Source organism: Salminus brasiliensis, chromosome 5, assembly GCF_030463535.1.
Source record: "Salminus brasiliensis chromosome 5, fSalBra1.hap2, whole genome shotgun sequence".
NCBI classification, from domain to species: domain Eukaryota; kingdom Metazoa; phylum Chordata; class Actinopteri; order Characiformes; family Bryconidae; genus Salminus; species Salminus brasiliensis.
Genome location: NC_132882.1, coordinates 12,168,165 through 12,196,072, shown reverse-complemented (window position 1 = coordinate 12,196,072; position 27,908 = coordinate 12,168,165). Strand labels below are relative to the sequence as shown.

The 27,908-nt window shown below is 41.2% G+C and overlaps 1 protein-coding gene across 2 annotated transcripts in view; it reads left to right on the top strand.

The window, feature by feature from the left end:
* reck (reversion-inducing-cysteine-rich protein with kazal motifs) overlaps positions 1-27,908 on the top strand; it is a 69,527-nt gene that overhangs the window by 18,782 nt on the left and 22,837 nt on the right. For both annotated transcript variants that reach the window (XM_072679393.1, XM_072679394.1), the window contains exons 2-11: positions 1,885-1,943; positions 9,347-9,421; positions 12,676-12,712; positions 13,166-13,251; positions 14,668-14,715; positions 17,513-17,546; positions 18,728-18,925; positions 19,826-20,090; positions 20,958-21,131; positions 25,729-25,941. In XM_072679393.1, coding sequence (XP_072535494.1) covers positions 1,885-1,943; positions 9,347-9,421; positions 12,676-12,712; positions 13,166-13,251; positions 14,668-14,715; positions 17,513-17,546; positions 18,728-18,925; positions 19,826-20,090; positions 20,958-21,131; positions 25,729-25,941 — 1,189 coding nt within the window. The remainder of the gene's footprint in view (positions 1-1,884; positions 1,944-9,346; positions 9,422-12,675; positions 12,713-13,165; positions 13,252-14,667; positions 14,716-17,512; positions 17,547-18,727; positions 18,926-19,825; positions 20,091-20,957; positions 21,132-25,728; positions 25,942-27,908) is intronic.

Below are 27,908 nucleotides of genomic sequence, written 5' to 3'. Positions count from 1 at the left end.
CACAGTACTGATGTGTAGTGATTTTTTTGAGAGAATATTTGATTTTATGCTGCTGGTGCATTTTGTCTACATGACAAAATATTGCAATAAATATCATATATCGTAAAAAATAGTATTTTTTTCTCAATGCTGAAGATCAGCAGTAGTCTTTCTTCTTTTCACAGTTTTCAATTAGTAAGACAAGAGAGAGAGACCCTCCTTAAAATCAAACAGAGTCGACCAAACAGTCGTCTGGTACATTCTCCTATGCTAGCTGCATGCAATGGCCTTAACCCGTCCTTATTTGCTGTTCTCATTAGATATTTAAAATAGATATCTTGGAAAATTAAAAAAGCAATGATGTGAATATGGATATTCCATTGGCAAAAGTGGTTAAAACACCCATCACATATTCAGAAATTTCATAATCTGCCCTGAGTCATGACTTTAGTGTGGCGCTCTGACCCGCACCGACAGAGGGGGAGACGGGAGAAAGGTAAAGACAGACCGAACAAAAGAAAAGAAACGGATCGAATCGCGCTGATGAAAGGCTCGGCCTTTGGACGGGACACAAATGGAGGACGGCCGAGGCTGGGCAGAGATGAAAGCACACCGGTCTGATAATGATGACATTTTCTGGAGGAGATGAGAATATGTTTTTGCAAGGTCCTCAAAGGCTCGACTCCCTCTTGTGATTATTATAAGCAAACTGTTGAGGTCGACACACGGAGAGCATGCCCTCTGTGATCCCTGCATGTGCTGCCTTTCTCCAGGGTGCGCTAAACCTGCACTTCTGTTTACACTGCTGCTTTTCCTAGAATAGGGCAATTGTGTGTGTGTGTGTGTGTGTGTGTGTTTGTATTTGCGTTTGTTTTCCAACTTCACCTCACAGTTGTCCACCTCAAGATGTGTTTACACGTTTAGGAAGAGACGAGAACATTGAAGAAGTGCTTTAATCGTGTGTTCTCCTTCCAAACAACCGTTTCCTCTCCTATTAATACAAGAACGTTTCTAAACAGTGATGCTGAAACAGGATGCTAACATCACTGTCATTTACATTCTGTTACATTTCATTAACTACGCTCTTCGAGGAACTACTTTCGGTTCAAGGAAGGACCATGTTGGTAATAGAGATGCGTAAAGAGCCTTTTAAAGGTCTAAAGAACCTTCACTTGATGTATCTCAATTACAACCAACCAGGATTCTGACGTTCACCAGTGTAGTTTATGAGTACAATGGGATCCAACCTTTATAAGAGTGGAGATGAGAACAATTCTGTGCTTTAAAAACACACCATGAATCTGACGTGGATTTCTTCTTTATGGAAACAAAAGAGGTTCTTCTTTGTCGTCGCTCGAAGAACCATGTGAAGCACCTTCATTTTTTGGGACGTGTGTAGCTGATAAATTGTCAATGGAGAGACAGTATACTCATCACTAAAGCTGATTTGCAGACTCATTATTTTCAGTATTTATAAATGACCTAGCAACTATTAATCTGACAATTTTTCACATTCATGATAGTGGGTTCCTGATCCAGTATTCTCACAATATTTCGAACAACATTTGAATGAGGAAAAATTATGACTGTATCACACAGTCTGCACAGTCTATTAATAAGGCTATAGCTGGGAGGCAGGTGGACTGTGGTGTAGGACATGTCATGTTTTTGGATTGTGATATTATGTTTGAGTGCATCTTTAGACCCTTAATATTTAGTATAACCAAACATACAACAGTGATAAATAACTGAAATGCCTGAAACCATACATGGGACTGATGATCCATAGATAGACTCAGAGTGCTGCTTAATGCGTTTGCCCTCAACGGGCTCAAGATAAAAGCGTCTAAATGGGACTAACCTCTGTGTTCTTTTGTTTTGTGTGTGTGCATTTTCTTTTTATAGACCCCTCCTGCTGCCATCATGCTGCCGAGTTATCTCAGTGTAGGGAAGCCTGCGATCAGGTAAGTAAGCAGTGCACATACACTCATGGTCACTAGTTTGGAATTGCCACTTGGCATATTAATGAGCTGATTAAGATGCTACAACCATTATTTTTTATATTTTATTCAGAATTTCAAAAATTAAACAATAAACAGTGTACTATTTTTTGTGATCTCAGCACAATGGCTCCTGCCGTAGGGTGGGATATACATATTACCCAGCGAACATGCTCAGATGGGGGTTCAGAGTGGGCATGGGCTCAGTTGAACCCTATCGTTACAAACACTGTCCCATCACTTTCCCTGGACACTGTCCCCTGGGAGCAGGGAAAATGGGCAAGCATAATAAGCTGAGCCACTTCGACAAGTCCCACACTGAGATGACTGGAGAACTGGGCCAGAGCGTCTTTACGACATCAGGCAGGTCTTGTGGGGTGTTCCCGGTATCCTGTGGTCAGTACCTACCAAAAGTGCTCATGGGAAGGAACCAGCGACAGGGTTAGGGCACCCAAGACATCTTGGTGTTAGATTCCACAAGACACCTTCAGAGGATCTTGTGAAGTCCACGCCTCAACAGGTCCAAGCTATTTTGGCAGCAGGAGAGTGACCTGCACAGTATTATGGTTTTAATCTTATGGCTGATCAGTGTATGGCACTGCTATAGGCTATATGCCTGCAAATACAGCTACAAATTGTCTGAAACTTTTGAAGTTGCACAGGACAAGAACATGTTGGAATCATTTGAAACGTGTGTCCAGCAGGTTTTATACACACGTCCAACCAGATTGGTTTTATATTAGTCTATTCTGATTGAGGTGTATACATGAACGAATGAAACAAGCAGTTATTTACTCAAGTTAAAGGCAGCTATGGTTAATGGACATTGATATGTAGTCAATAACTTCCAGATAAATGATGCTTAAATCACACATTTTTAGGATAAAGCCTCATATCTGAGAGCACAAAGCTCAAACGAATAGTAGTAGAGTAGACTGGCTCATCCAGATGTGCTTGCTTTCCCTTTTAATGAAATTCCACACTATGGCGGGGTTGGCTTGTTTTTTTCCCCACCTCTTTTCAGAGCGTGACATGACCACTCAGTGAGCTCCCACTCATTTCAGTGCCTGGATAAGGAGAGCTCTGAATTTCTGCTGAATCTGTTTGTACAGTCAATTGCACAACAGCTCTTTCCCATTTTTGTGTTTCAGCAGCATTCTCACTGAATGCTGCTGAAGCTAACGCTGCCCCTCAGGTGGCTTTTTCCCGCCCAGCGGCCGTGACTGTAGTGACTCCCGCCACCTGTGACGTGACATGTACACCCTCTATACATAGGTTCACATTTCTGCAGATTTCAGAGTCATGCTGAGTGTAAAATGGTGTATGAGTACAGTGTACGCGTGGCTTAAGTATTTATTTTTTAGCACTGCTATGTGAGTTTATTCTCACAGGTAAAGCTGACATTGGCGATTTCTGGAGCACTGCAGACTTCTGGGTTGTTTTGAGGTTTGAGTTGGGTTTTAATGAATTGTTTGTTTAATTAACAAATATTTAACTCAAAAGCTTTTTCTTTCACAGCCCAGAAATGAGGCATGATCACAAGCATTGCTTTTTACATCTTACTCGTCCTTTACTCCCACTGCCAGTTGTGAATTTCCGAATCTTGGCCCGTCTTGAGAGCTGTGCGGTTCTTTAGTTCTTTGTTGAGCAGGTCTGGATGAATACATTTTTTTTTTTTCGGTATGTGGGTATTTCGCTCTCCATCACTTGATGTGAGCAGTGAAAGGAGCATTAGCCAGAGCACAGAATGCAAACCTTATTTGCTGAACAAGGCGCTCAGTGTCAGCTCTGCTAGAAATATATAGACTGTTTGGATGAGAAGGGTTTTTTTGTTGGTTGTTTTTTTTGTTTTTTTTCTTCCTCCCTTCTTTGAAGTTGGGTGATGAGAGAAAGAACGAATAGAAGTTTCCCTCACTCCTCCTGCTTTACTGAGGAGCAGGTGAGGGCTCTTTGGCTTACTTTTATTTACTGCGGGGGGGGGGAAGAGAGAATGTGATGGGGCCAAGCAGACTCGCGTCTGTCTCCTGAGCCCCAAAAGACATGAAAGAGACATCTGAAAGGGCTCTTTTGGGCAATCAGAAACAGGCGGCCAGTGGCATTACTTTAACCTTCAGCCCTCTGCCAGCAGAAGCCCCCCCCCTCCCTCCGTCTCAACTACTCAGAGTGAAGGCTCATTCAGTCTACAGTGGCTGTCGTGACAACAGACCGGCCTAGAGAATCCCTCTTGTGCCCATGGTTGCACCTGCCAATGAGGGAGAGAGAGATTGAGAGAGAGAGGGAGAGAGATGTGTGTTATGTTGGCAGATAAATCACTGTGATTTTCTTCATGAGTGACGAAAAGAGCGTGCAAAGACATAGACAACGCTGCAGAATGAATGAAATCCCAGCAGGACAGGAAATACAGCGGAATGGGCAGAAAGAGGAAAATTACAGAGTCCGAGAGATTGACAGCACGAAAGGCAGGGCCGAAAAAAGAGAGATTAGGGCAATAATGACACCTTGTTAAGGCGGGTCTGCAGCACCAGCGTTTCTGAAGGGGGAAAGAGAGAGAGAAAAAGAGAGAGAGAGAGACAGAGGAAGGTTCCAGGCTGCGCCGCCGCCGCCTCACGCGGCCATAATCTCCCGGCTATTTCATCTTAATGGAAGCCTGGAGCTTTGATGAGACGAGGCCTTCAGCCCTGTGAAAGGAGGAGGACGGCCCTCTTTAGATGTTCTGCCTGGCACCCGCCATTGATTTAGCCTTCCAAAAGGAAAAGAGAGAAAAACTTTTCTAAATGGACTGGATAGGTCATTCGCTCGCAGAGCCTCTGGTCCTTTTCTGTTGTAGCGTGCAGCAGGTTCCCTTTGATGAGCCGCCAAGAAATCACTGCCCATCAGCTGCTCTTGTTTTAAGTGTACGCTGTGGGGGTTTTTCCAGACTGTATGAAATTACCATACATCAGCCTGGACAAGACACCTTAATTAATATGAGCTAGTCAGCAAATGCGCATAATTTAATACCGTGTGGAAGTCTTGTTATTATTTGCACATGTAGAGTGTGGCTTCACGTCTTTCTCCTTCCCGAATGTATTTTGATCTCAATATTTAGGCTTTGGTGTCATATAATCTGTTAAGTACACGGACGTTGGTGCAGATTTGTCTGTGTTTTGGCGCTTTACTCCAGCCCAGCAAGGTTCAATTACAACTGTAGTGTTAAAGTGCAGAGTACCTTCTTTAATTTGAGAGTATTTACACTATATGGTCAAATGTTTGTGGACACTCCTTCTAATGAATGCAATCAGCTACTTTAAGTTGCACTGGTTGCTGACACAGATGTGCTCACGCTCACACACACCCTGTCTAGTCCCTGTAAAGAAATACTGCCAGTATGATAGAACTCTCTGAAGCAAACTTATGGCACCATGCCTGATGCCAGGCATGGGCTAGAGGGGTATAAAGCCCCCAACATTGAGCTGTGGAGCAGTGAAACTGTGCTGTCTGGAATGATGGCGCTCCATCATACTGTTGGGAGGAGTTGGGGATGGAGTGGGTTGGTGATCATCCAACATCCCGACCGCACTAATACTCTTGTCACAAATTCTCACAGCAATGCTTCAAAATGTAGTAAAAAGCCATCCTATTCAGATGGAATTAGCTTTACACATCCTGGTGTCAGATACCACAGGACACCTTCAGAGGTCTAGTGGAGTTCAGGCCTTGATGAGTCTGAGCTGTTTTAGCGACATGAAGATGAGCTACACAGTATTAAGGGGTGGTTTTAATCATGTGGCTGTTTGGTGTATAACATAGCTCTTAATGCTAATCTTAGCACAGGACAGCTATAGTGTTAATGACTGATTTGCACAGGATAACAAGACTCAGTAGAATGTGGCTTATCTCAAAAGTCTTGAGCGTCTCTGTACTTCAGAAAACCAGCGAAAACCTTTTTCACATGACGTTATGGACTAATTCCCAACAATTCTGAGACACTGAGATACACAGGTGATAATTACATCACCCCACCTCTCCATGTAAACTAATTTCGACTGAATAGGGCTTTTGACACTTCTTAGGTCCTCCTGTTGAGAAAGAACAGCAAAAGGCTTCTGCTGCAAATGCTTGTTTGTGCACAATGCTGGACATGGCTGACAACATACATGTCAACAACTAATATAGCCATAAATAATATGGATAATCAGTCTCACCAGGTCAGTAGCATCAATAGTTAGTGAGCTGTATCTTTACCTCCAGTGTCTTAAAACCAGAAAATATCTGGAAAAAGCTACTTTGAGGTTAAAAAACTCAACAGTAGGGAGAGGAGGGGCTGTTGATTTTAGAGCACGAAAAAATTATATATATATATATATATATATATATATATAGTTTCAGATTACTTTTAATTTGATATAACATGAGATGCCAAAAAAGCAAAGAAATACTGAGGCAGAATAAAAACATTAATTAAAAAATACACTTAAAGTAAGGCCTAAGTGAAACAACAGGAACAGAGTATTAATTAATCACATTATCAGGACATCAGAGCTGAGAAAGCAATATAATACCACATTTACCATCCATGAGAAAATACTACTATTTTACTGATACGAGTTGGCATTAGCTAAAGGAAAACAGAGATTAACATGTCGTGTGTATGATACAGATGATTCTGCAGTTCCACCAATCATAACTCTCAGTGCTTGTAAATATCTATATATCTATATATAAATATATTTTTTCTTTTTATATATATTTTTCTTTAGGTACATTTAGGAGCACTTTTATACTTTTACTTGAGTGAAATATGTAAACCACAACTTTTACTACCTTATAGCCCACAAGATTACTCACAGGTGAGTGCATTGAAACCTAAGTAAGTTTTGACAGATGTGTGCTTAGGTAAGAAAAATGACAAAGCTTTCCAGGTGTTTGAATGGTAGTTAATCTCTCACACTGTATATTTTCTCAGAGTAATCCTCAACACCCAGTGCTGCCTAAACAAATTCAAAGCAACTATGACAGCCTTTCGCCTGTGGCAGTTGTTCTTGAGACTGGTTTTCATCACACAAACATAAATCAACAGAGCTGATATTGCTCCTCGCTTCCAAACCAGAATGTGTTGGCAGATAATGTGTTCCCAGAGCTCTGTGACATTAAAGAATGGCTATAACATGGTCTTGCTCAGACTCACACTCATCGCCAGTTGATTTGGTTTGAGTAAGACAGAGATGGCAAGACTCTCCGGCCTCAGACGGAATAGTGTTGGAAAAGTGTGGGATCCGGCCATTTGGAGATGGTTTCAGAGATAGGCTCCAAAACAGTTGTGGCCAGCGCTGCAAAAGGGCAGAAATAAAAACAGTTTTCTGCTTTCTGCCCACAATCACGAGAATCCGGGAGCGTCCTCAGCTTCCCTGTTTACTGCAACTGCGCTGTGTGAAACGTTCTCATGGTGGGTCCTTGAAAGTATAATTAATTCCATGAGGACCTGTCACAATAAGACAACCACAACTCATGAGCATTTACATTGTTGAAAGCAATATTTGTAATGATATTTAAAATCACTGTGCTGTGAAATGTTACTGCTGAAGGCAACAGTTGGAAGAGAAATCTAATGTACCCAGTTTTCCTTTTACCCCAGATGTGCTCAATCAGCTGGGTTTGATTCCTGAAGTTAAGGTCTGTGGCAGTGCACAGCTAGGCTAATTTAACTAACAAGTAATGGGAGCTTGTACTTGGAGACTTGATTTGAGTGGGAATGTGAAAGAAGGCCTTCCCTCCCAGTCATAACAAATGACAGAAACAATCCCCTTTATGAGACCACCTTCCCACCACGTTGGATTAATGTGACATCACTTAACGTCTCTCTTAATGCTCTTTTTTATCTGTCAGATTTACACAGAAATGTTTTTTTATGTCAAACATCAAGGTAATCAGAGTAAAGCACTTTTGCTTTGTATTGATGATGCTATTACGCAAACTATCGGATGGGAGATTATTTGATGCACCTGGCAACCCTGAAACACAGCAAGGTCAGCCGTTGATTGGGGTGAAAGAAAGGTGCGGACTGGGCATTGGGAGGTTTGGGAATTTTTCTTTTGGTCCGGTTTTATGATGGCCAGTCGTTTTTCCCAACTCCAGAATATATATATATGTATATATTAGATCCCTACACATACAGTACATATGTCTGGCTGTTTAAGGACATGAACTCCACAAGACCCCTGAAGGGTATCCTGTGGTATCTGGCACCAACACGTTAGCAGCAGTGCCCATGACTCAGCAGCAGTTGTCTTTTGTTGGACCACTTTTGGTAGGTACTGACCACTACATACCAGAAAACAAACTCTCTTGGTGACCTGCCTCATATTTTGGATGTGCTCTGACCCAGTCGTCTACGGTCTGGCCCTTGTCAAAGTGTCTCAGATTCTTATGCTTGCCCATTTTTCCTGCTTTTAACACATCACACTTTCAAGAACTGACTGTTCACTTGCTGCCTAATATACCCCAGCCTTTCACAGATGCCACTGTAGACGAAGATAGTCAGTACTGTCCACTTCACCTGTCAGTGGTGTTAATGTTATGGCTGCTCAGTGTATATACAAATATATTAAATAGGTCATTTTAAATCAGTTTGTTAAAGCAGGTAGCACTTACATTCATAACCGAACATATCTAGCACTCACACAGCTAAAATCTGGCTAGCACTTATTAAACGTACCTAGCACTTATTTCCTAAACATTGAGCATCCAGTCCACCACTACTTGACAGCAAATTTTGGGGAAGCTTTTTGATGCCAACCCACCCCTAAAGACATATAAGTTCCTATAGTGAAACTGAAAGTAGCTACGTATAAAGTTCAGCTTGCTTGGTGATATAGTGCTGTAATACCGCAGTGCTGTAAGCCCACCCCCACCTGAACCCAGTATCCTTCCTAAGATAAGACCCACTAGTTAGCACTGTACAGACTGTATACAGTGGACAGAAGTACATTGTGTTCACAATAGTAGCTAGCATCTCAAATTCAGATTTTTTAAAACTTAAAATTGTAGATTTTCATAGGTCCATGCTTATTTAACAGTATGGCATACAATATTAGAGTTCAAGTAAATATGTTTATTAATGACTCAGTAAAATGTAAAGCAAATATGTGAGAATTTAGGCATGCACAGTGCTAGTTGGTGAGGTGCGTGTTTCAGTTACTTGTTAACTGCCGTACTTCAGCCTTGTAGCTCCAGAGAACAAAGCTTTGAACATCAAACATGTCTTTGCTGACTGACTCTAAAGTTGTGTACATTTTCACCACAACTGGCACTTTAAGATATCAGCTTTTAAGTGGTGTTGAGTAATCAGAAATCGTAACCCTCTTTTTTCTTCTTCTTCCTTCCCACAGCTTTCAAGTATCAGAAGCGAATCCCATTTGAGGTTCCTTTACCAGCGTCTACCAAGTTACTGTTCAGAGTCTATGGTAAGCTGAGCCTCCTGTCTTCTCCTCAGGCTGAGCTTTAAATTGTGGTTGACGTTTAAAGCTGTGGCCTAAACACCACAGGAAGTCCTAAACAGTGGCCATTCTTGCTCGCCGTACGCCGATTCTATTTTGCGGGCGCTGTGGTCTCACCTGGTCAGGGTTAGAAGTATGAAAGATGAAGGCTGGAAAACAGCTTCAAGTCCTCCATCATCATCCCTAATTACAAACCTGGAATGCCGGCACAAGCAGCATGCAATTACAGTCAGCCTCTAATTAGCCGGCGAGTGGAACGCTTTATTTTATTTGGACATGTGTCCTGCACTAATTTGCCCAAATGGATTCAAATGGGTTTTGGAAGTGGTTTTGCAGCGCTGCAGAAGCAGAGCGCTCGAAATCTCTTTCAGCATTCCTTACAGCTACGTGTGATCTGAAGAGCCACACACTGGCGAGGAGGTGCTCAAAGACAATACTCCCAATTTAGAATGTTTTCTTCTTTGCAGACCCTCTGTAGTCCCTGTGCTCTGCTCTCTAACGTCTGCTCTTCACAAATGATGGTGATAGTTTTGGACAGGGGCTCCTTTTTTTGTGAGCCAAAGAACACGAAGGAGTATTCACAGTGACGTACAGCATGAACCTCAGACAATATCCTGTTTATTCGGTTGATTATCTTGTCAAAGCCTGTGGCTTTGCCACAATGGGCTCCCTCTGCAAGTCAGCGCACTTGCCTGCGTCACATGAGAAACAGCGGCCACTATCCTATAAGCTTCAGCTCATTTTTCAACACCGTCCCGCCACAAGGCTTTTTTACTACTTTTAATTTAGTTTCTCAGATTTATATATTTTTAATTATATTCAAGTCATAGTGAGAGTCGCCCTGGAACCCGGCTGAAATTAAAAACACAGTCGCTAGCAAAAAAAAAAGAGCAATAGCCCTGCCAAAGTGGCAAGAGTTTACTGAATTTGCTTTCTGCTGCATGTAGCCTTGCCGCTTTTCCTCCTCTGTGTTTGTTTACACTCTCACAGTGCAGCTTGATTCAGTTCAGTTAAGTCTGTTCAAATAATCAGACTTTAATCTTGAAGTTCAGACTATTTTCCATAGTGTGAGAATGCAATGCACAGTACATATACAGCACAGTCTTCAAGCAACCGTTTCATAGCAAAATTAGGTGCAGTTTCTGATCTTCTGCAGATGTAAATAGTGAGTCCAGGAGCCATATGAAATAAAATACCCCTGTGAATCCTCTCATGGTAACCCATGCCAACTCGTAGTTGGACCACATTTTTGGGGGATCAATAAAGTCTATGGGAACATTTTGTGCTATTGTGAACCCTATTTTGGTATTAAAAAGTGGCGATGTACTATAAACAGCTGCAGTCGGACGTTTCCATTGTCTTATTATGTCTTGGCCATATTGGGCTTTCAGTGATTTTTTGAACTGTGCTTGTTCTGGGACAGAATGATTTACAACATCCATGTTTAATAGATGTTTAATTTAGTGGATTTTCTTAATGAATCCAAATGTATACATGTAGGGTAGTGCTGGATGAAATGACCTCAAATCAGTGTCACGATTAATTGAACATTTTACCTCGATTACGATTATGAACGATTAAAGAAACTGCTCAAGTTTCTCAGTTGGCTTGGTATTCCTCTCATGTCACGGACTGGGTAGTAAGGAGTCCCATGACTACACAAGCTGTAGTATGTTTTTAAGGGGTCAGTACTAACAGAATAAAAAAAAAAACGATATGCGCAAGATTACGTAGATCAGAGGTTCTGAATGTCAGTTTTGATCAGTTTTCTATGAATTGCCCAGCCCTAATATAGGCTCAAACATATACATTGGCACACCTAATAGTTGGTTAATTGTCCCTTAGCAAGCTGCACATGGACCAGAAACTTTTGTTCGTCATTAACAAGCTTCTGTCAGAATTGTGGTTGGATATTTGACTGCTCTTCTTGTCAAAACTTGTTGTTTTCCTGGAACAGACACGATTTGCACAGTCCACATATTTTTGATAGGGTTGAGGTCAGGACTTTGGGAAGGCCATTCCTAAGGCTTCATATTAGCCATTCCACAACCACCCTTAATGAGATAACAACAAAGACTAAGACAAGGACAACCACATTCACTATTTGCGTTGGACACAGATGGAATTTGGCCTTCGCCTTTAACACATCCGTGCAGTGAACACACAAATACACACAATCCTGGGCCGCCTTCACTTAAAGATCCTTACTCAAGGGCCCAACAGTCGCAGCTTAGTGAACCCAAGTATCAAACAAACAACTCTATCATCGATAACCCAGTGCTCTGACTACTGGTTTATCCGATGCTGCCCCAGTTATACGTGTTGATATGTGCTGGGGGTCATTGTTGGGTCTATCGGAACACCCAGTTGTGTCTAAGTTTTGACTAACTAGCTGAGGTTTGAGGTTATGCTGATTAATTCAGAGGTAGCCCTCCTTTATTATTCCATCCACTTAGTGCAGTGTACCAGTTCCACCAGTAGGAAAACAGCCCCAGAGCATGTTGCTACAACCACCATGTTTAACAGTTAATACAGTGTTCTTGGGATTGAATGCCTGACCTTTACTCCTCCAAACATAACTCTCAGAATTGTGACTGTATCTCATCTGACCATAAAACCGTCCTCAAGAAGGCCTTTTCTTTGTCCAAGTGGTCAGTTATTAAATTTTAAATAATTAAAATGTATGCACCAAATTCTGGTTGTTTTCTATAGGATGTATGTTGTACACTCATTCTGCCCCAGAACAATAACAGGTCATAGGAGCAATTAAAAGCCCAATATTGCCATGACATGATGAGTGTGTGTAAACCTCTGACATATTTTCTTCAATATGGCAGAAACTGGCTTCCAAACATGATACATTAAGAGTTTACACTGCACTGCCCGTACTGTGTGTTAATGTAGAAGTTGCGACTGTTTGCATGAACGTTCCTAAAAGATAACCCACTACTGCCGTCTCACCTCACCTCTACAAAGTGTTGGTAGACTCAAAAACATCTCAAATAAATAAAAATATAAATATATAAATGAATGAATAAATAATTGTAATGTGAGTCTAGTAATGTCCTAAAATGACCAGTTTCATGTAGATTCATCACTGACCACAGAATTAGTCCAGATCTAGGCTTAGTTTTAGCGCAGAAATCCTTCACGTCCTCTGCTAACATGTCTTTGATGTGCGTCTCTAATACCTTATAAGACCTTGTTCTTGTTTCTTGCAGACTGAGCTTTGGATCTGTATCAACTCTACGTTACCTGGTAAGATATACAGCCAGCGCTCTTCAACGGGATGTGGAGGGGTGTTAGCTAAGCCCACCTGTGTTTTCTCCTATGTACCGGTCTTAAAAGAATAAGAGAGGCTTTAGACTGTCTGAAGACCTAATGCCTCCCAGATGCACAAATATCATAGCTCATATCCATCAAGCTCCATCTAACAATGCCCATTAAAGCACTGGTCCAGACCTTTGAGGTTCACCATGAAAGGAGTCAGAACCGAACCCAGTACATTAAAAACATGTTGGGCAAAATGTTTGTTGAGATTAATGGTTTGGTGATGAGCGTGCTGCTGAGGGTCATAAGTAATGTGCGTGTGTTACTGTGCTTCACAGAATCCAGCAGCATGTTGTTTGAAGGGTTCGGGGTGAATTCCAGATGAAGGAGAGAGAGCAGCGTTCTGTCACTCTGTACCAATTCTGCTGTTTTTGTCTATAGGAGCGTCAAGGAAATCAGATGGATGGGTCGGTCTGGGCTGCTGTGAGCTGGCCATCTCAACAGAGTGCCGTAGGGAATGCAAACAGGTAAGTGATGTATGAAGGAGGGATACCCTGACAGTTTTAGTTAAAGGTGTTAAGATGATTTTTTTTTTTTTACATTTTTTACATTTTTTACACATTTTACAGAAATGCATTAAAATCTTCTACACATTTTAAATAATGTCAGAATTACAAATCATGATTCCTCGACCTGCAGCTCACTGTAGACAAAGCCCTCTAACTCCTTAGTTACTTAGAGGCAAGACAAGACAGGTTTATTTATATAGTGTTATTCTTACACAAAGACAAGTCAGGGTGTCTTGGATAAATACGAGCAAAATAGAAACATGAAAAACAAGATGGAAGTAAAACACTGAATTTGTCTGGAAGCTGAGACCAGGTTCCGGCAGCAAGAACTAAAGGCTGCCTTAGCCTGCCTCATGCCTGGCCCTAATTCTAAGCACTAGAATTACTGGGCTAGTTGACCAGTCCATAGTGATCTGAGAGGCCTGTAAGGTGTAATGTCATTCTAAAAGGACTGACATTTGGCACTGATGTTCAGTAGTAAGTGTAGTAGTTTCAATATTTTTAGGAAATTCAAAGCTTTACAGCTTTGCAGTTCCTAAAATAATATTTTTTAATACAAAAAAGTTATTTAATTATCATTTCCCTTAGTTTCATGTATGTCATAACTGTTTCATATGCACATTCCTGTGTCTTTTTATTGTGTGATTATTATTGCTTAGGAGTTAATATGGGCGCATGAACTGTACAAATGTACATATTTATTCATCTTAAATACATAGATATGCATATATGCCCACACACACATAACACACACATTTAGGAGGCTTTATATAAGTCTGTGTGTGTTTTTTGCCTATACTCACACTGTCTATTATGTTATTTTTATTATTTTTTAGAGATTTATAATAATTAGTTAATAACATACATTTTTTTAAATTGAACTTAAATTCTTCTATGTGTCTCGGTGACTGGCCTTTAACCTACTGATAAGCATTTTACTTTATTGTATTTTGTATTTAATAATTAATTTATATAATTAATTTAATAGAGAGAGATACATCGGCAAATACAATGAATTGTCTGATGCCAGATACAATTGTGTTAGGCCTAGTATATAAAATTAACAGAATCCATGTGTTAAGAAAATCTGGCACTTATTTGAGTTTTGTCTTTTGACCATTAAAATTCTGGTGTCTATTTAAATGAACTGAATGTATTGCAGCCAAGACTAGAAGGGGCTGGGATATTTATCATTACCCTAAGCAAGCCACTGTTGTTGTGCTGATATGTACTGACTAGTCTACAACCTCTCTACAATTCTTGATGTCACTTCTGTTGTGTTTGGTTGTTCATGTCTATTGCTATTGCCTGTGATGTGAGCTCTGACATGTGTATATATATATCTATATATTTTTTTTTGCATTTTTGATCCAGGCATCTTCTAAGAACGATATCACAAAAGTATGCAAAAAAGACACAGAGGTAAGTTTGCATGTGGTCATGCAGATGTTTAGAAAAAACAAGGCATAGAGATATAGGCAGAAAAGGGGAGCCCTCTGTGCAGCTGTACATACCAGGGACTGTAACAGGTAATAATTAACCAAAGGGAAACTGAGGGGCTTTGAATATTTCAAAGCATTGCAGATATTTTATGGCTCTGATTTATGCTTTGATGTAAGTAATGCTACAAAAAGGGTTTCTGCAGGTCAAAGAATATGTGGGTCTAGTCAAGATTGGCCATAACATTTAACCGTAGATTACTTGGTTCCTAGTAGAATTTTGAGATGAAAAACCGGACAGTACACCAGACTACATTCTTATCTTCTGATCAGCTCCAGGTTTATGACTAGTGCTAACTTTCTTTTTATGTTTGGCCTGACTGGAGGGCTTATTGCTGTGTACTCTGTTGTCTGAAAAGTGGTACAAGCTTAATATCTGTTTTTATTGCTGTCAAGCGATAAAAGCGTTATTTCCAGCCCAGCTTTCCCTGTCCGCCTTATGAGGTAATTTCCTGTTAGCTGAACTCTGGAGGGATACAATTTCCTTGTTCTGACTGGATATGAATTGCACACGTTACGATCCAATATAGCTGGAATTAAGGTGTTAGTGGAAATGTTGAGAAAACATGAAAAAAAATTAAAGTCTTATTTTTCATTACGATACCCCAGCTAGTGCACAACCTAGCACTGTGTGTTTAACCCCCCCCCCTCTTTTTAATCTCCTCCGTCCAAACAAACAAACAAACCAGCAGGCATAATGTTTGGTTTGGAGCGGACTCCCTCCCGCTTTAAGGCTGGGGCCGCTTTCATCTCACGCCCTCCACTTTACGAGGAGCCTCGGTCCGAGCCAAAGCACGCAACGTTGCTGGCTAACCTTTACGAAGCTCTGACAGGAATCTCAAGACTTTTCACTCAGTGAGGATTTCAAAGTAAAGTGCTGATGAGCAGGCAGGGCACACATGCCCCGAGACCAGAGTGATCATGATGTAGTACTTGAAGACAGCTACTTGGTTGATGAACCTCATAGTCTGTGCTCTGCTGATGGCCAGTTATTGCCTCGGAGCTGAAATAAGACCAGGCTGTGGTGTTTGAAAAAAAGCATGAAGAAAGATCATGAACACATGGGCTTAAGTGGTATCTCACTGTGAGCTTATACTACATATTTTGTACAAAAATAATATAATGGGAGGTTTGAGTTCTTGACATATCTAAGCAGAAGTCGAAGGAGGAGGCAGAGAGCTGTTTGAACCGTGTCCATACATTTTATCTTCTCGTCTTTTGATGTTGAAAGAACCTGTTAAACAGAAGACTGAAAAAAGGAGTGGGCGATATGGCAAAAATATAACACCATGATGATTCAGGACATTTTCACCATCATGAGAATCATTTCGTTTGAGAAGGTTTGAGAAGGTTTGAAAGAAAAAACGCCACATTTAAAAAAATAAAAAAACGAAGCTTTCTATTGAACGTTACTAAATTCCATCAATTAAAATATTCCAAATATTCAAATATAAAATATTTGTCTCTTTGAGTTGCTGTGGCTGCAGTGAAACCACTCAAACTGCTCAGAAAAGCCAGTTGTGACAAGAATGTATCTGAATATGTGGTTATAAAAAATGCTCTATATATGTCAGTTCTGTGTGGTCAAAAATATTGGGACACCTACACATTACATCTTCATAAGCTTTTAGTTTTGAGGACATCCCATTCTAAATCCATAGGCATTCATATAAAGCTGGTCCCCCTTTGCAGGTCTAACAGCAGGTCGGAAGCTCTGCAGTTATTTAGTCAGCAGAGCGTTGGAGACTTTTCTGCACTATGCTCTGAGCTCAGCACTCGGCCCTGACCCCGCTCTGTAACTTTACGTGGTCTGACACTTGGTGGCTGAGTCGCTGTGGTTCCACTTTTCAATAATACCACTCCAATGAATGCTAGAATATCTAGATGGGAGGAAATTTCATCAACTGGCTTGCCATTGCAATGGTGGCTCATATTACAGAACCAGGCTGGAGCTCCTTAGAACCACCCACTCTTTCACTAATGTGTGTAAAGGCAGACTGCACGGGTATGTGCTTGATTCTGTACACCTGTCGAAATTGGGATAATGTTTAATAGAAAAATATACAGTTGCATATAAATTTACAATGAATAGTCTGACACCAGATATCATTGCATTTTTAGATACTGTTTGTTGCAGTGGTTAGTGCTTAGTTGGGCCTTTAGTAAAACATCTTTTCCACTTTTGGAAAAAATAAAGCCATCTGAATGGATGTTTCTCTGCCAAATAGAGCTGTTTGCGCACTTTCCATTTAGAAAGGCAGTAGCCATCTCTTCCTGTCTTTCTTTCTCTCTGTAAGAGCTAAAAAGTGGCAGCATTTCTTTTAATAGCACTCTCATCTCCTCCTTGGCCCAACTATACCTCTTCACCATGCTGTTTGTGTTTCTTCAAAGTGGCACCTGAGGGAAATCTTATGTAGCACTGAATTCGTGTGTAAATTGTGCTATTTTTCCAGTGGAAGTTTTTGCAGCTTTTGAGATATTGATAAGTCTGTTTAGGCCCCTTTGCTAAACTCTTGCAGTTTCCTTTTTCACAGAGAACATTATGAAACATTTTGAAGCCATAAAACTTTCCCTAAAAAAGAATTTCTGTTGGAAACAGCTAAATTGCCCACTTCTAAGCCAAAGCAGAAAAATAACGAATTCCTTTTCCTATCTGTGTGTAACATACAGCTGTGCATAACTGCCTGTATTTAATATGCTCTCTTTCTTTTCTCCTGCAGAAACCGCTCTACAGCTGTATCACCAAAAATGAAAGTAAGTATTTGAACATCTAAAACATATTTCAAATACTTCAGATACTTTCCACCAGTCTCATCTTACTGTACTTTTAATTTGACCGGTTTTATACAAATATATTGTCCATACTAATGTGTGCGTTCTGCGCACTTCAATGTATGGGAAAAGGAAAAGAGACACCATTCTGCTTGGTAAGTCATGTCTATATGCCTGCGAGGCGAGTTCATGACCCTAATCTTGCTGAAATTTAGCCTGCTGTTGAGCTGACCAGTGAATGAAATGCTTATTTGTGTTCATATGAGAGAGAGGGTTGCCCTGCAGACAGTGTCAGTCATGGGTTTCCTGTCCAGACTTTTGCACGGCCTGACATGTGGCCCTTTGCATAATGGCGCATAACTTGAAGTTGGGGCCCATGGCTGATCTGTTTCTTTGGCCATATGCAGCTCGGGGTTGCAGTGAGTGGACATGTTTGAGTCCCACTTTATATAAAGTGTCTCTAATAACTGTAGAAATACATACTAATAATCCAGGCAACAGTGGTGTGACTACTGGTGATGTATTCACTGTTACAGGTAAACTACAGTTTTACACAGGTGTAAATACACAGGTGTATCTCAATAGCTGTAATGGCATACTCTCTATATTATGTGCATTTACATGTGTAATAATATGAGGATACTTGTATTTATATAGATCACTGTTTTTCCTGTTACAGCTACTGGGATGCTCTTGTGTAAATACATGGACTACAGTCATCCACTTGTAATAGCAAATTCATCAGCAGTAGTTACATTGTTATTACATGTATTGTTAATGTGTAATTTCCCAGTTATTAGAAACAATTAGTATAAACTGACATTTGTGCATGCGTGAAAGTACGACTGTCACATTCGAGTAGTCCTGACAGCACTACACTGTTAAAAATAAAGGTTCTACAAAGGGTTCTACATTCTTGCTTCCATAAAAACCCATTTTTGCAAAAAGAGATGTGAGTGTGAAGAAGTACATAATAATCGTAATAAAGATTAATAATAATCGTAATAAAAATATTTCTTCTTTATGGAACCAAAAGTGGCATCGCTCAAAGAACCCTTGTAGCACCTGTATTTTTAAGCATGTACATATGAGTTATCTCTGGCTTTGGGAACTGCAGGAACCTAACATTCAGTGGTCTCTGTTCTGCTTCTTTGTTCTGCCAGTGGGCTCCGTATGCTGCAGCTATGCAGGGAGACACACTAACTGCCGCGAGTACTGCCAGGCCATCTTCCGCACGGACTCCTCACCCACCAGCTCCCAAATCAGCGCCGTCAAGCAGTACTGCCAGAGCATCAGCCCACAGCTCATTGGCTGCGTTGCTAACTACACCAAATCCTATCCAACTAGGAGTCCTATCGACAGTAAGTTTTCACTCTCACAGCAAAAAACACCTTTAATCTAATATCAACTAGTATACAGTTAATATGAGCCTACTCTGTTCAGATGAACTAATGTAATGCTTGTAAGCAAGACAATATATTAGTGATATATTTTTAAAATCACATTTAAGGAAAACTATCGTAGTATAAAAAAAACACACCCTATCCATAAAATCTGAGTAAAACTGCAGTCAGAACAGTGGGATCTAAAGACAGAGTACAACAGTCAGGATTTAAACACAACACAAAATTAACCACTGTCTGCCACCAGTCTTTGGATAAATTGGATGTTTTCTTATACTTCTAGTGTTTATATTATGCTCATTATATATTTGTGACTTTGTCCTATTTAATTAATTAAACTCCCAGCATATGTTCACATTGTGTATAATTAAATTGATCAATATGTTAAATTCAAAATCTATCTGTCCATCCATCCATCCGTCCATCCATGCATCCATACATTTATCTTTCTTTGTGGTATTGGAGCTTCCTATTAGCTACTCTACACAGCTGCCTGTATTATTGGTTGCACTCCAACAAGGTCTTGTTACTAATTGGTTTAATCAGATTAACAATCACAGATGTATATTACATTGGTAGAATACAATTTTCAGTCATTATTTTCACCCTGTCTTTGAATAGTTGTATGCATTGTAAGATATGTAATTATACTCTTACCTAATGAGCTACAGCAGTGCTAAACTGTTTCATAGAAAAATACAAATGCAGATGTCTCAAATGCTTGTTACCTATCCTGAAAATTCTTCCAGAATTTTTCCTCTTATGCCAGTAGTTCCAAATCCTGGTGCTAGAGAATGCTTATCCTGTCCATTTTGGCATGTCGTTTTTTCCTAACTGTAACCGTATGCACTGCCCTAGGTCTGTACTGCTGTGACCGTGCAGAGGAGGCGCACTGCCAGACAGCATGTAAACGCATCCTGCGCACCATGACCACGGAGCATGAGATCATGGAGGGTCTCATCAATGAGTGTGGCAGTCAGCCCCTCCCTCAGGACCCCCTGTGGCAGTGCTTCCTGGGCAGTGCTCACCCTCCTGCCAGAAGCGACCCAGAAACCTCGCCCACAGCCAAGATGGACTGCGCCAAGCTCCACTGCTGCTCCAAAGCTAATACCTCACTGTGCAGGTCAGTTCACAGCCACTTAGTGCCAGTAGGGGCCCTTGAAGTTTGGGAGAAATGAGTGAATCTTTTAGCTGTTCTGGCTGCAGAATCAAGAGTGAAAGAGAGAGGCTGCTGGAGAAAAAGAAAAAGTAGCTGAGGCTTTACTGGCAGACTTAAGGCCTTAAGCTCATCTTACCTAATGTATTTTCAGAGATACATTCAGAGCCTTTGCCTTTGTCCCTTTTAACTCATTCAAATCTGTTCCCAGAATACTTGAGACATACCCACATGTTCACATTGTGCACAGTTGAATGAGTCATCATGTAGAGTTGGAGCTTTCTCTCTGCTACTGTACCATTCTGCTGTTAATCCTGGATGCACTAAGTGCTTCTGAGCGAGAGCATGAGCACAATAACATTTTTGAGGTCTTATGGTCTCTACTGATTGGTTTAGTCAGATTTATAATCACAGAAGGCTGAAATGTAAAGGAGTATAGTCCTATGCATTTGGTCAATGTCACGTAAAAACCTTGTAGCTCCATTTTTTTTGCTGTTTTTCACTTTTTTGACATGATGTGGCAGTTGAGAGTTGGTGAAAGTTGCCATTTTAGAGGTACAAGGCTTTTGAGTGACAGTGCTGATTTGTAGGCTTGCTCAAAATGGGAGTTACTGATACACACAAATACCAAAAGTATACATTTTGGCTCAACAAATCCCATCTATCTATCTGTCTTTTGCCCATGTATCTTCCTCTGTGACAAACTGCTATTTGAGAAATCACATAATTAAAGGAAAGGACAGAAAATGCCACCTAAATGGTTCATGTTTAAAGTTTGCATGGTTCCGTACTTCTGTATCTTCTAAAACAGTCCTTTTTTTCCTTTCCCACCAGGGACATGTGCCAGGAGATCAGCACCAACTGGGGCACTCAGACATGGCAGGAGTTTGACCAGCTGTGTGAGTACAACCCCGTGGAGACTGACCTCATAACCTGTCTGGCAGACGTGAGGGAACCATGCCAGCTGGGCTGCAAGGATCTCACCTACTGCACCAATTTCAATAACAGGTAACAGAACAGAGTTGTGACACACAGTTATAATGAATCACCATTTTTGAACATTTGAAGCCTTGGTGGGCCACAGTACTGCCCAGTTATAAGTTTGGAACAGTCCTCTGGGAATTTAATCACATGTATTAGAGAAGGAAAACTCTAAATTGTGCATTCTGGAGGCCAACTGCAATTCAACCACTACCTGTCAGAAGTAAAGCCAGGCCAATAGGAAAGTTTTATGACCAGTACGCACTTTAAGGAGCTAAAAACCACAACTTTAATGACTGATGTGCATATCTATCGACAGAGAGTTGTCAAACACTGTTTGATTGTTAGTTCTCAACTGTTTCCTAAACTCAAACAGCAGAAACCCAGAGTCCTAAATTATAGAAATATTGTAGCAGTGTGGCATATTCTCAAAAGGGTTTCCTGCTTTATGTTTTCCTTAATTGCACTAAATGGACAAAAGTATCAGGACGTCTGCTTGTTTATTAGTTTTTCTAAAATCAAGGATATTAAAACAAGTTCATCCTGCTTTTGTTGGAGTAACTGGAGTACTGCCAGGAAATCGCTTTCTACTAAATCAAATCCAATCAAATTTGGTCACATTAGTAGTCCTACATGGTACAATTAGAAGAGAAACTGCCTGCTCACATGAAACAATAAAAATAAGATGTAAATAAATAATGTATACACTAAATGTACACAATATAGAAATTTGGAAATTAACAGTAGAGATGAGCATTTTGAAGATTTTGAAGCACTGCTGTGAGGAGCATTATTAAGGTCAGGATGTTGGATAATCACCACTCCGCCTCATCTCCAACTCCTTAACTCATCCCAAAAGTATTGGATGGAGCACCATCCATCATTCCAGAGAACACAGTCCCACTGCTCCACAGCTCAATGCTGGGGGGCTTTATGTCAATGGGTTCATGTTTTTCTGTTCCAGAGAGTCCTGTTCTATTGGCATTACTTCCCCACAAGGACTAGACAAGCTGTGTGTGTGTGTGTGTGTGCATTTGCACGTTTGTGTCAGCAATAGATGCAACTTAAAGTAGCTGAGCACTTTCTTTATAAGGGGTGTCCGCAAACATTTGGACATATAGTATAGCAGTGTCTTAACTATTCTGTCTGACAGTAAATTGAAGAGTCCTTTATGAACAGATGGATATGCATAGCCATTTATCCATCTTTCCATGGCTGTCTGTTGCCAGGGTTATTTTGCTGATTTGATTTATTATGGTGGGAGCGGTTCAGCATTGTTTTAAGGTTGGAAAGGCACAGGACAGCTATATTCTGCCCTTGCTAAATAGTTTGTGGGTTCGCATACACTCCCTATTGCCCAGCACACCAATCCCAGTGGATCCTCCCTACTCTTTGAGGTCATAAGACTGAGCCATGTAAAACAATGACAGTGAGTTTGCAGCAGTGTCTTTATATCCATGGTCAGATGAGGAAATGTGGTGTTTCTTGTGAGTTCCCCTTCACATGTGGCTTGTTGAAAGTGGAGCAGAGATGGGTTCTTTCAGAGGACAGAGGACAGACCTTCAGTGGCCAGTGATGATGGATTTTGATGGTCAGGGATACTAAAATGAGACAAACTGTGACTACGCCACTGTCAAACCAGTACATTACTGGGTTAACTGGTGGTGATATTAATGCTATGCAGCAGGCCAAAGCCAAGACCCCAAGAACGAACAGCTACCTAAGTAAAAAAGCCCATAGAAGGTAAACATTGCATTGTCTACATATCATGTTTTGTGGCGGAGGAGGCATTTTATGCAATCTGAGGTATTCTGAGTATTGTTTAGACTGGCCAAGGTTGATGAGTCTCCGCTCAGATGATGGCACTCTTGCCTCTATGGCGGGATTCAAAGGTCAGGCAAACAAACCCTGGCTTTGATTTCCTTTGAAGGATTCCTAGGGAAGACTGCACTGGTGGGCACCCCTGCAGATTTCAAAAGCTGTTGCGTCCTGCGCTGTGGGTGACTTGGCGCTGGTGCAGAACACAAACAGAGCACAAAGTGCTGGGGACAAACGTGGTGCGGAGTGTTGGGCATGCCTGCAGTGCTGTGTGCTGTGAGGGCCACCCCACGGACTACGCCACAGCATCAAAAAACCCACCCTGACCATTTAATGATGGAAGGAAAAGGCATGCAGATGCCACCCACTGGGCTAGATATCAGCTTCAGCACTGTATGAGGATGCCATTTGAGTTCCCTAAGGGCAGGATATGGGCAGAGGAAGTCTCAGCCGGAGCCTCACTTAGACGCAGAGGGTGAAGGGTAATGAGATGATAATTTAAGGTCATTTTATCTTAAAGTTTTTTACTACAGAAGTCTCCTCAATTTTATACATTTTGTAAGGTCAGTGCAAACATAAAATAAACCAACTGTTCACCCTTTGAAGTCTTTCTCTGCTTTTAGAAGCAAAAAATCTACATAAAGCGGATTGTTTTCGAGAGAATGTGAGCTGTTCTCTGGGGAACTCCCAGCCACGGTGTCAGTTTCTAGCATTCTCTTACCAAAATGAGTCTGCGCCCCACCCTTCAGTGGTTAAGGAGAAGCCTCCTGGGGTCAAGAAACATAGTAAACAAACCATTCTCTGACCGAGGGTAAGCCTCCCACGGTGCTCTGCAACCTCAGTGCAGAAAATCAGTCCACCGTGGCACCGGCCTTACCCACCGCTGCCTACATAAAAGGAGCTCGCTGTGGTGGATCATTAAAGAAAGTGGGGCTCCCTCTGCTGCAGGTTTCCTCCGGAAGCCTCCCTTCGCTTGTGTTGAGTGCGGTGTGGTTTGGGGGCACGTTTCAACCCTGACAAGTGGCAGTAAAAAGCGGCTGTCTGGAGCGGGACATTGGCAGCGACCATATGCTGAAGACAGAATGGGAGTTTCATAAAGCATGCTTTAAATTACACTGCCCGTCAAAAAGCTCTGAATTACACTGCCTGTCAAACATTTGGGGACATTTTTAATACAAATGAACATGTTTTCTCTGTCAGTTTGCAATAACTCTTGCTAATTTTTGGAAAACAATATCTCTCCAACTCTTAAGTGGGTCAGTATTAGGGTCACTGTAGCCTTGGGAATGGGGCCAGACCCCAAGCAGTTCATAATCGGCATGCAAGCAAACCATAATAAATACTATATAATATATTTAATAATATAATTAACTAGTTTAACTGGCATTTTCTGTGAGACAGTAAAGGTTATTCTTCCTTCAGCATTTTGTTATTTATAAATCATTGATTTTTTATTGGAATTAAGAGTTAATGTGATTTTGCCTGTAGAATTTCTTTATTTTAATGTAACAACGTAAACCACTAAATGTATTCATGCTATATTTTATGAATTAGCTTTAAAATATTTTTTAGTCAGTAGTATATAGAGTATTCAAAGTATAATCAGGAGAAGATATTATTTACACATTTCTACATGTATCTGTTACAGTAACAACAAATAAATCAATTTAATCAATCAAAATGAATGTATGTTTAATTATTATTATTAGTTATTATTGTACCCATAGCCATAAAAGAGTCCCAGTATTTATCATTTGTCATGAGAATTACTCATAAAATGCATTATTCAGGTTTCAGGATTGTTCTCTGATGTCTATATAGGGAGAATGTGACTTTGCTGAAAGAGAAAAATGCCCAAATGTGGTTTTACACGCTCATTTCCTACCCTATAATTTGGCCCTGGAATTAAATAAGCCATTTTTCCCTTTTTCCCTTTTTCGGTGGACTCATGTTTAATTTGATTAGTTCTGCTCCGTTCGGCTGGTTTACAGCAAGGCACCACGATAGCTCGCACAGAAGAACATGGGCTGGTGTATGGTATAATTCTATTAATGAGATCAAGGCTGTTGTGAAACAGCCTTGTGGGGATTGGTTTGGGGAAGGTTTTTACAGCCCTCCTGCTTATGCTTATTCACATCAGTGTTTGAGGTTCACGATATGTCAATAACTGTCTTTATTTAACTATGCCAAGACAAATAGGGTTGTCCATTCTTCGGCGCCGTTTCCATGTTGTGATGTCTGCACTCATCAGCACTTACAAGCAATTCAAACAATTGTGCAAAATAATTAAAACCTGCTCTTCATATCATGGATGAGCATGAAGCTGTGTTGCAAAATACAGCTAACTATGAGGAAATAGCAGTTGACCATGACATTTACCCTTGTCTGTTAGCACTGTATTAAAAAGTAACAGTGAGAAAATGTCAAAAAAAGTTAATGTCACATTTGAAGTGAGTACAAAAAAGCTCGTCCTTCGGTTTGTGCTGTGATCCACAACAATGACATGGAGCGGAGGCTCAGCGGTTAGAGCTCCAGGCTATTGATGACAGGGTCGTGGGTTCAATACCCAGGCTCGGCAAGCTGCTACTGTTGGGCCCTTGAGCAAGGCCTTTCACCCTCTCTGCTTACCGGGCGCCACAACAATGGCTGCCCACCGCTCCGGACACATGTGCTCACTGTCCACTGTGTGTGTTTCACTGGTGTGTATGTGTGTGTTCACTGCACGGATGGGATAAAGAATGGTCCGTTATATGTGGTAAATTTGGTAGACTCTTGTCTAACGTCTCTTTTATTCGCATGTCTTCAGGCCCACAGAGCTTTTTCGGAGCTGCAACATCCAATCAGACCAGGGTGCCATGAATGACATCAAACTGTGGTCCAATGGAACCATCCGGATGCCTCTGATGAACATCCCTGTTCTGGACATCAGGAAGTGCCGGCCCGAGATGTGGAAGGCTGTGGCCTGCGCGCTGCAGATCAAACCCTGCTACAGCAAATCAAGAGGCAGTGTCATCTGCAAGTATGTATTACCTCACTTTCAGCCCTGCTGGACAGCTGTGTTGAGCTTAATCTTCTTAATCGTCCTGTAGCCGTGTTTACGCCACACACATTTAAGCATGAACAAGCTTCTTTAGTAGTTTGGGATTACATTAACCCTTAGAAGTCGGGTTATTATAATTCCTTTGCTGTCCAAGTTTAGTTACCTAATTACATGATTCATTTCATAGTGACTTATGTAATTAAATGCACGTGTATTTAATTACATTCTCCATCCATGGGTTTTTCTAGGTTCCTAAATGGTTCTTAAATTGGACATTCAGTTCTAATAAACCTTCCTTAATGAATATAGAGCCTTTACGTTATGCTGAGGCCTTTAAACATTAAAACATTAAGGAACCTCTACATAATGGAAATATTCACATAAAACAATGAAATTACTGTATGTTTTAACCAAGAACAATTCAGGAACCTATATTTCTAAGGGTGACATGTATTATATTAAGTATTATAATATTGAATATTAACCCCTTATGCTCCATGACTTTAACAGTGGGTGAAAAACAGGAACTATTGGTTGTTCCGCAGAGTTTATAAGGTTAAAGAACCTCTAAATGAGGTCCAATACTAATTAAATATTGGGCTGCGTGGGCTGAACACTGTAAAAAATAGACCCAGAGCATATTTGTGTGCTTTGTGAAAGCATTACAATCGTAAAACTCCTTCAAAAGACACCCCTGTCTTATTCCTATTTGTTAAAATAGGATTGCATAGCACATGGCATGCAGCTTGGTCGCCACATCTGATATAAAATAGGCTTAGAGTTAACAATTACTGTTCTTTTGTTTTCACAAGGACTGGATTAGTTAATCAAAGTGCTCCGGTAATTACGGAGGCCCTGTCTCCACATGGAGACGCTGAGGATATTGCTTGGTTTAGCTGTTTGAGCGTGAGGCGTGAGTGAGTCATGGCTGGGTTAATCTTCCAGGCTCAGAGATTGTTTGATCTGCAGTCGCTTTGCTGTAAGCAGTGCAAGCCCTTCACTCGAAGCTCCGGATTCGTCTCAGCATACCAGCAGGATATTAGAATCGCCGAGCGACAGAAACACACTTAGGAGCTGACAGCCGTGGCCTTGGCTGACGTGTGCTGCAGAGAGCTGTCAGGACAGCCTGGAGAGATGTTCCACCTGACAGTTTCATTCACACACAGGCGCATCGCTCGCTGTTTTGTTTGCATTTATCACACCTGTATTTACACTTGGAGCAAAAGCTTGTCGGGTTGGCGATCGGCGGGCGCTCCGGCACTGTGAGGATTAGTCGTCCTCACGCAACTCTTCTGCAGAATGTTCTGGAACGATGTCTCTGCGCTCTTTGACGAGAACCACCCCGACTCCAGCAGCTCGGGACAAAGGCCCGTGTCAGTGAGTGATGGCAGGGCGTGACCTCATACATCCATCAGCATCTCGCCTCCGCTGGCCCTGTCCCGGCATGCCTCCGAGTGTGTATGCTTGGAGAAGCGGTTTATTCAGGATGTTGTGGACAGTCGCATATTCTTACATGCTCACATGAGTTGTGTTGAAGGCTTTCAGCTAGGCTCCCTTCCTGTCCCTTCTTGTGTTTTTCTAACTAAGCCCTCATGAGTCAGAGATCCACCCCAGTTCTTGCTACACACTCAAAAAAATCACTTCATGAGGTAATGAGCATTTATTCTGCATTTATTCACCTAAAACTGTGGTTCATTTTAAGTCCTGAGTTGAGTTCAGTAGTTCAGTTGTCTGTTACCACCACTGTTTTTTTTCCTGAGATCATTTTGACCATTTTTACAATGTACACTGTGCTATTTTGGTGTGTTTCAATCTTTGCGGTTGCTATAGCAGACTTGGCTTCCTTGCACGGTGCATTTGAGTTCCCCTTCTGATCTGTAGTTGGCTCTGGTCTGAGGGAGTCCAGTTTCTTTTTGAGTAAGCAGACGCTGGAGAGAAGAGACTGT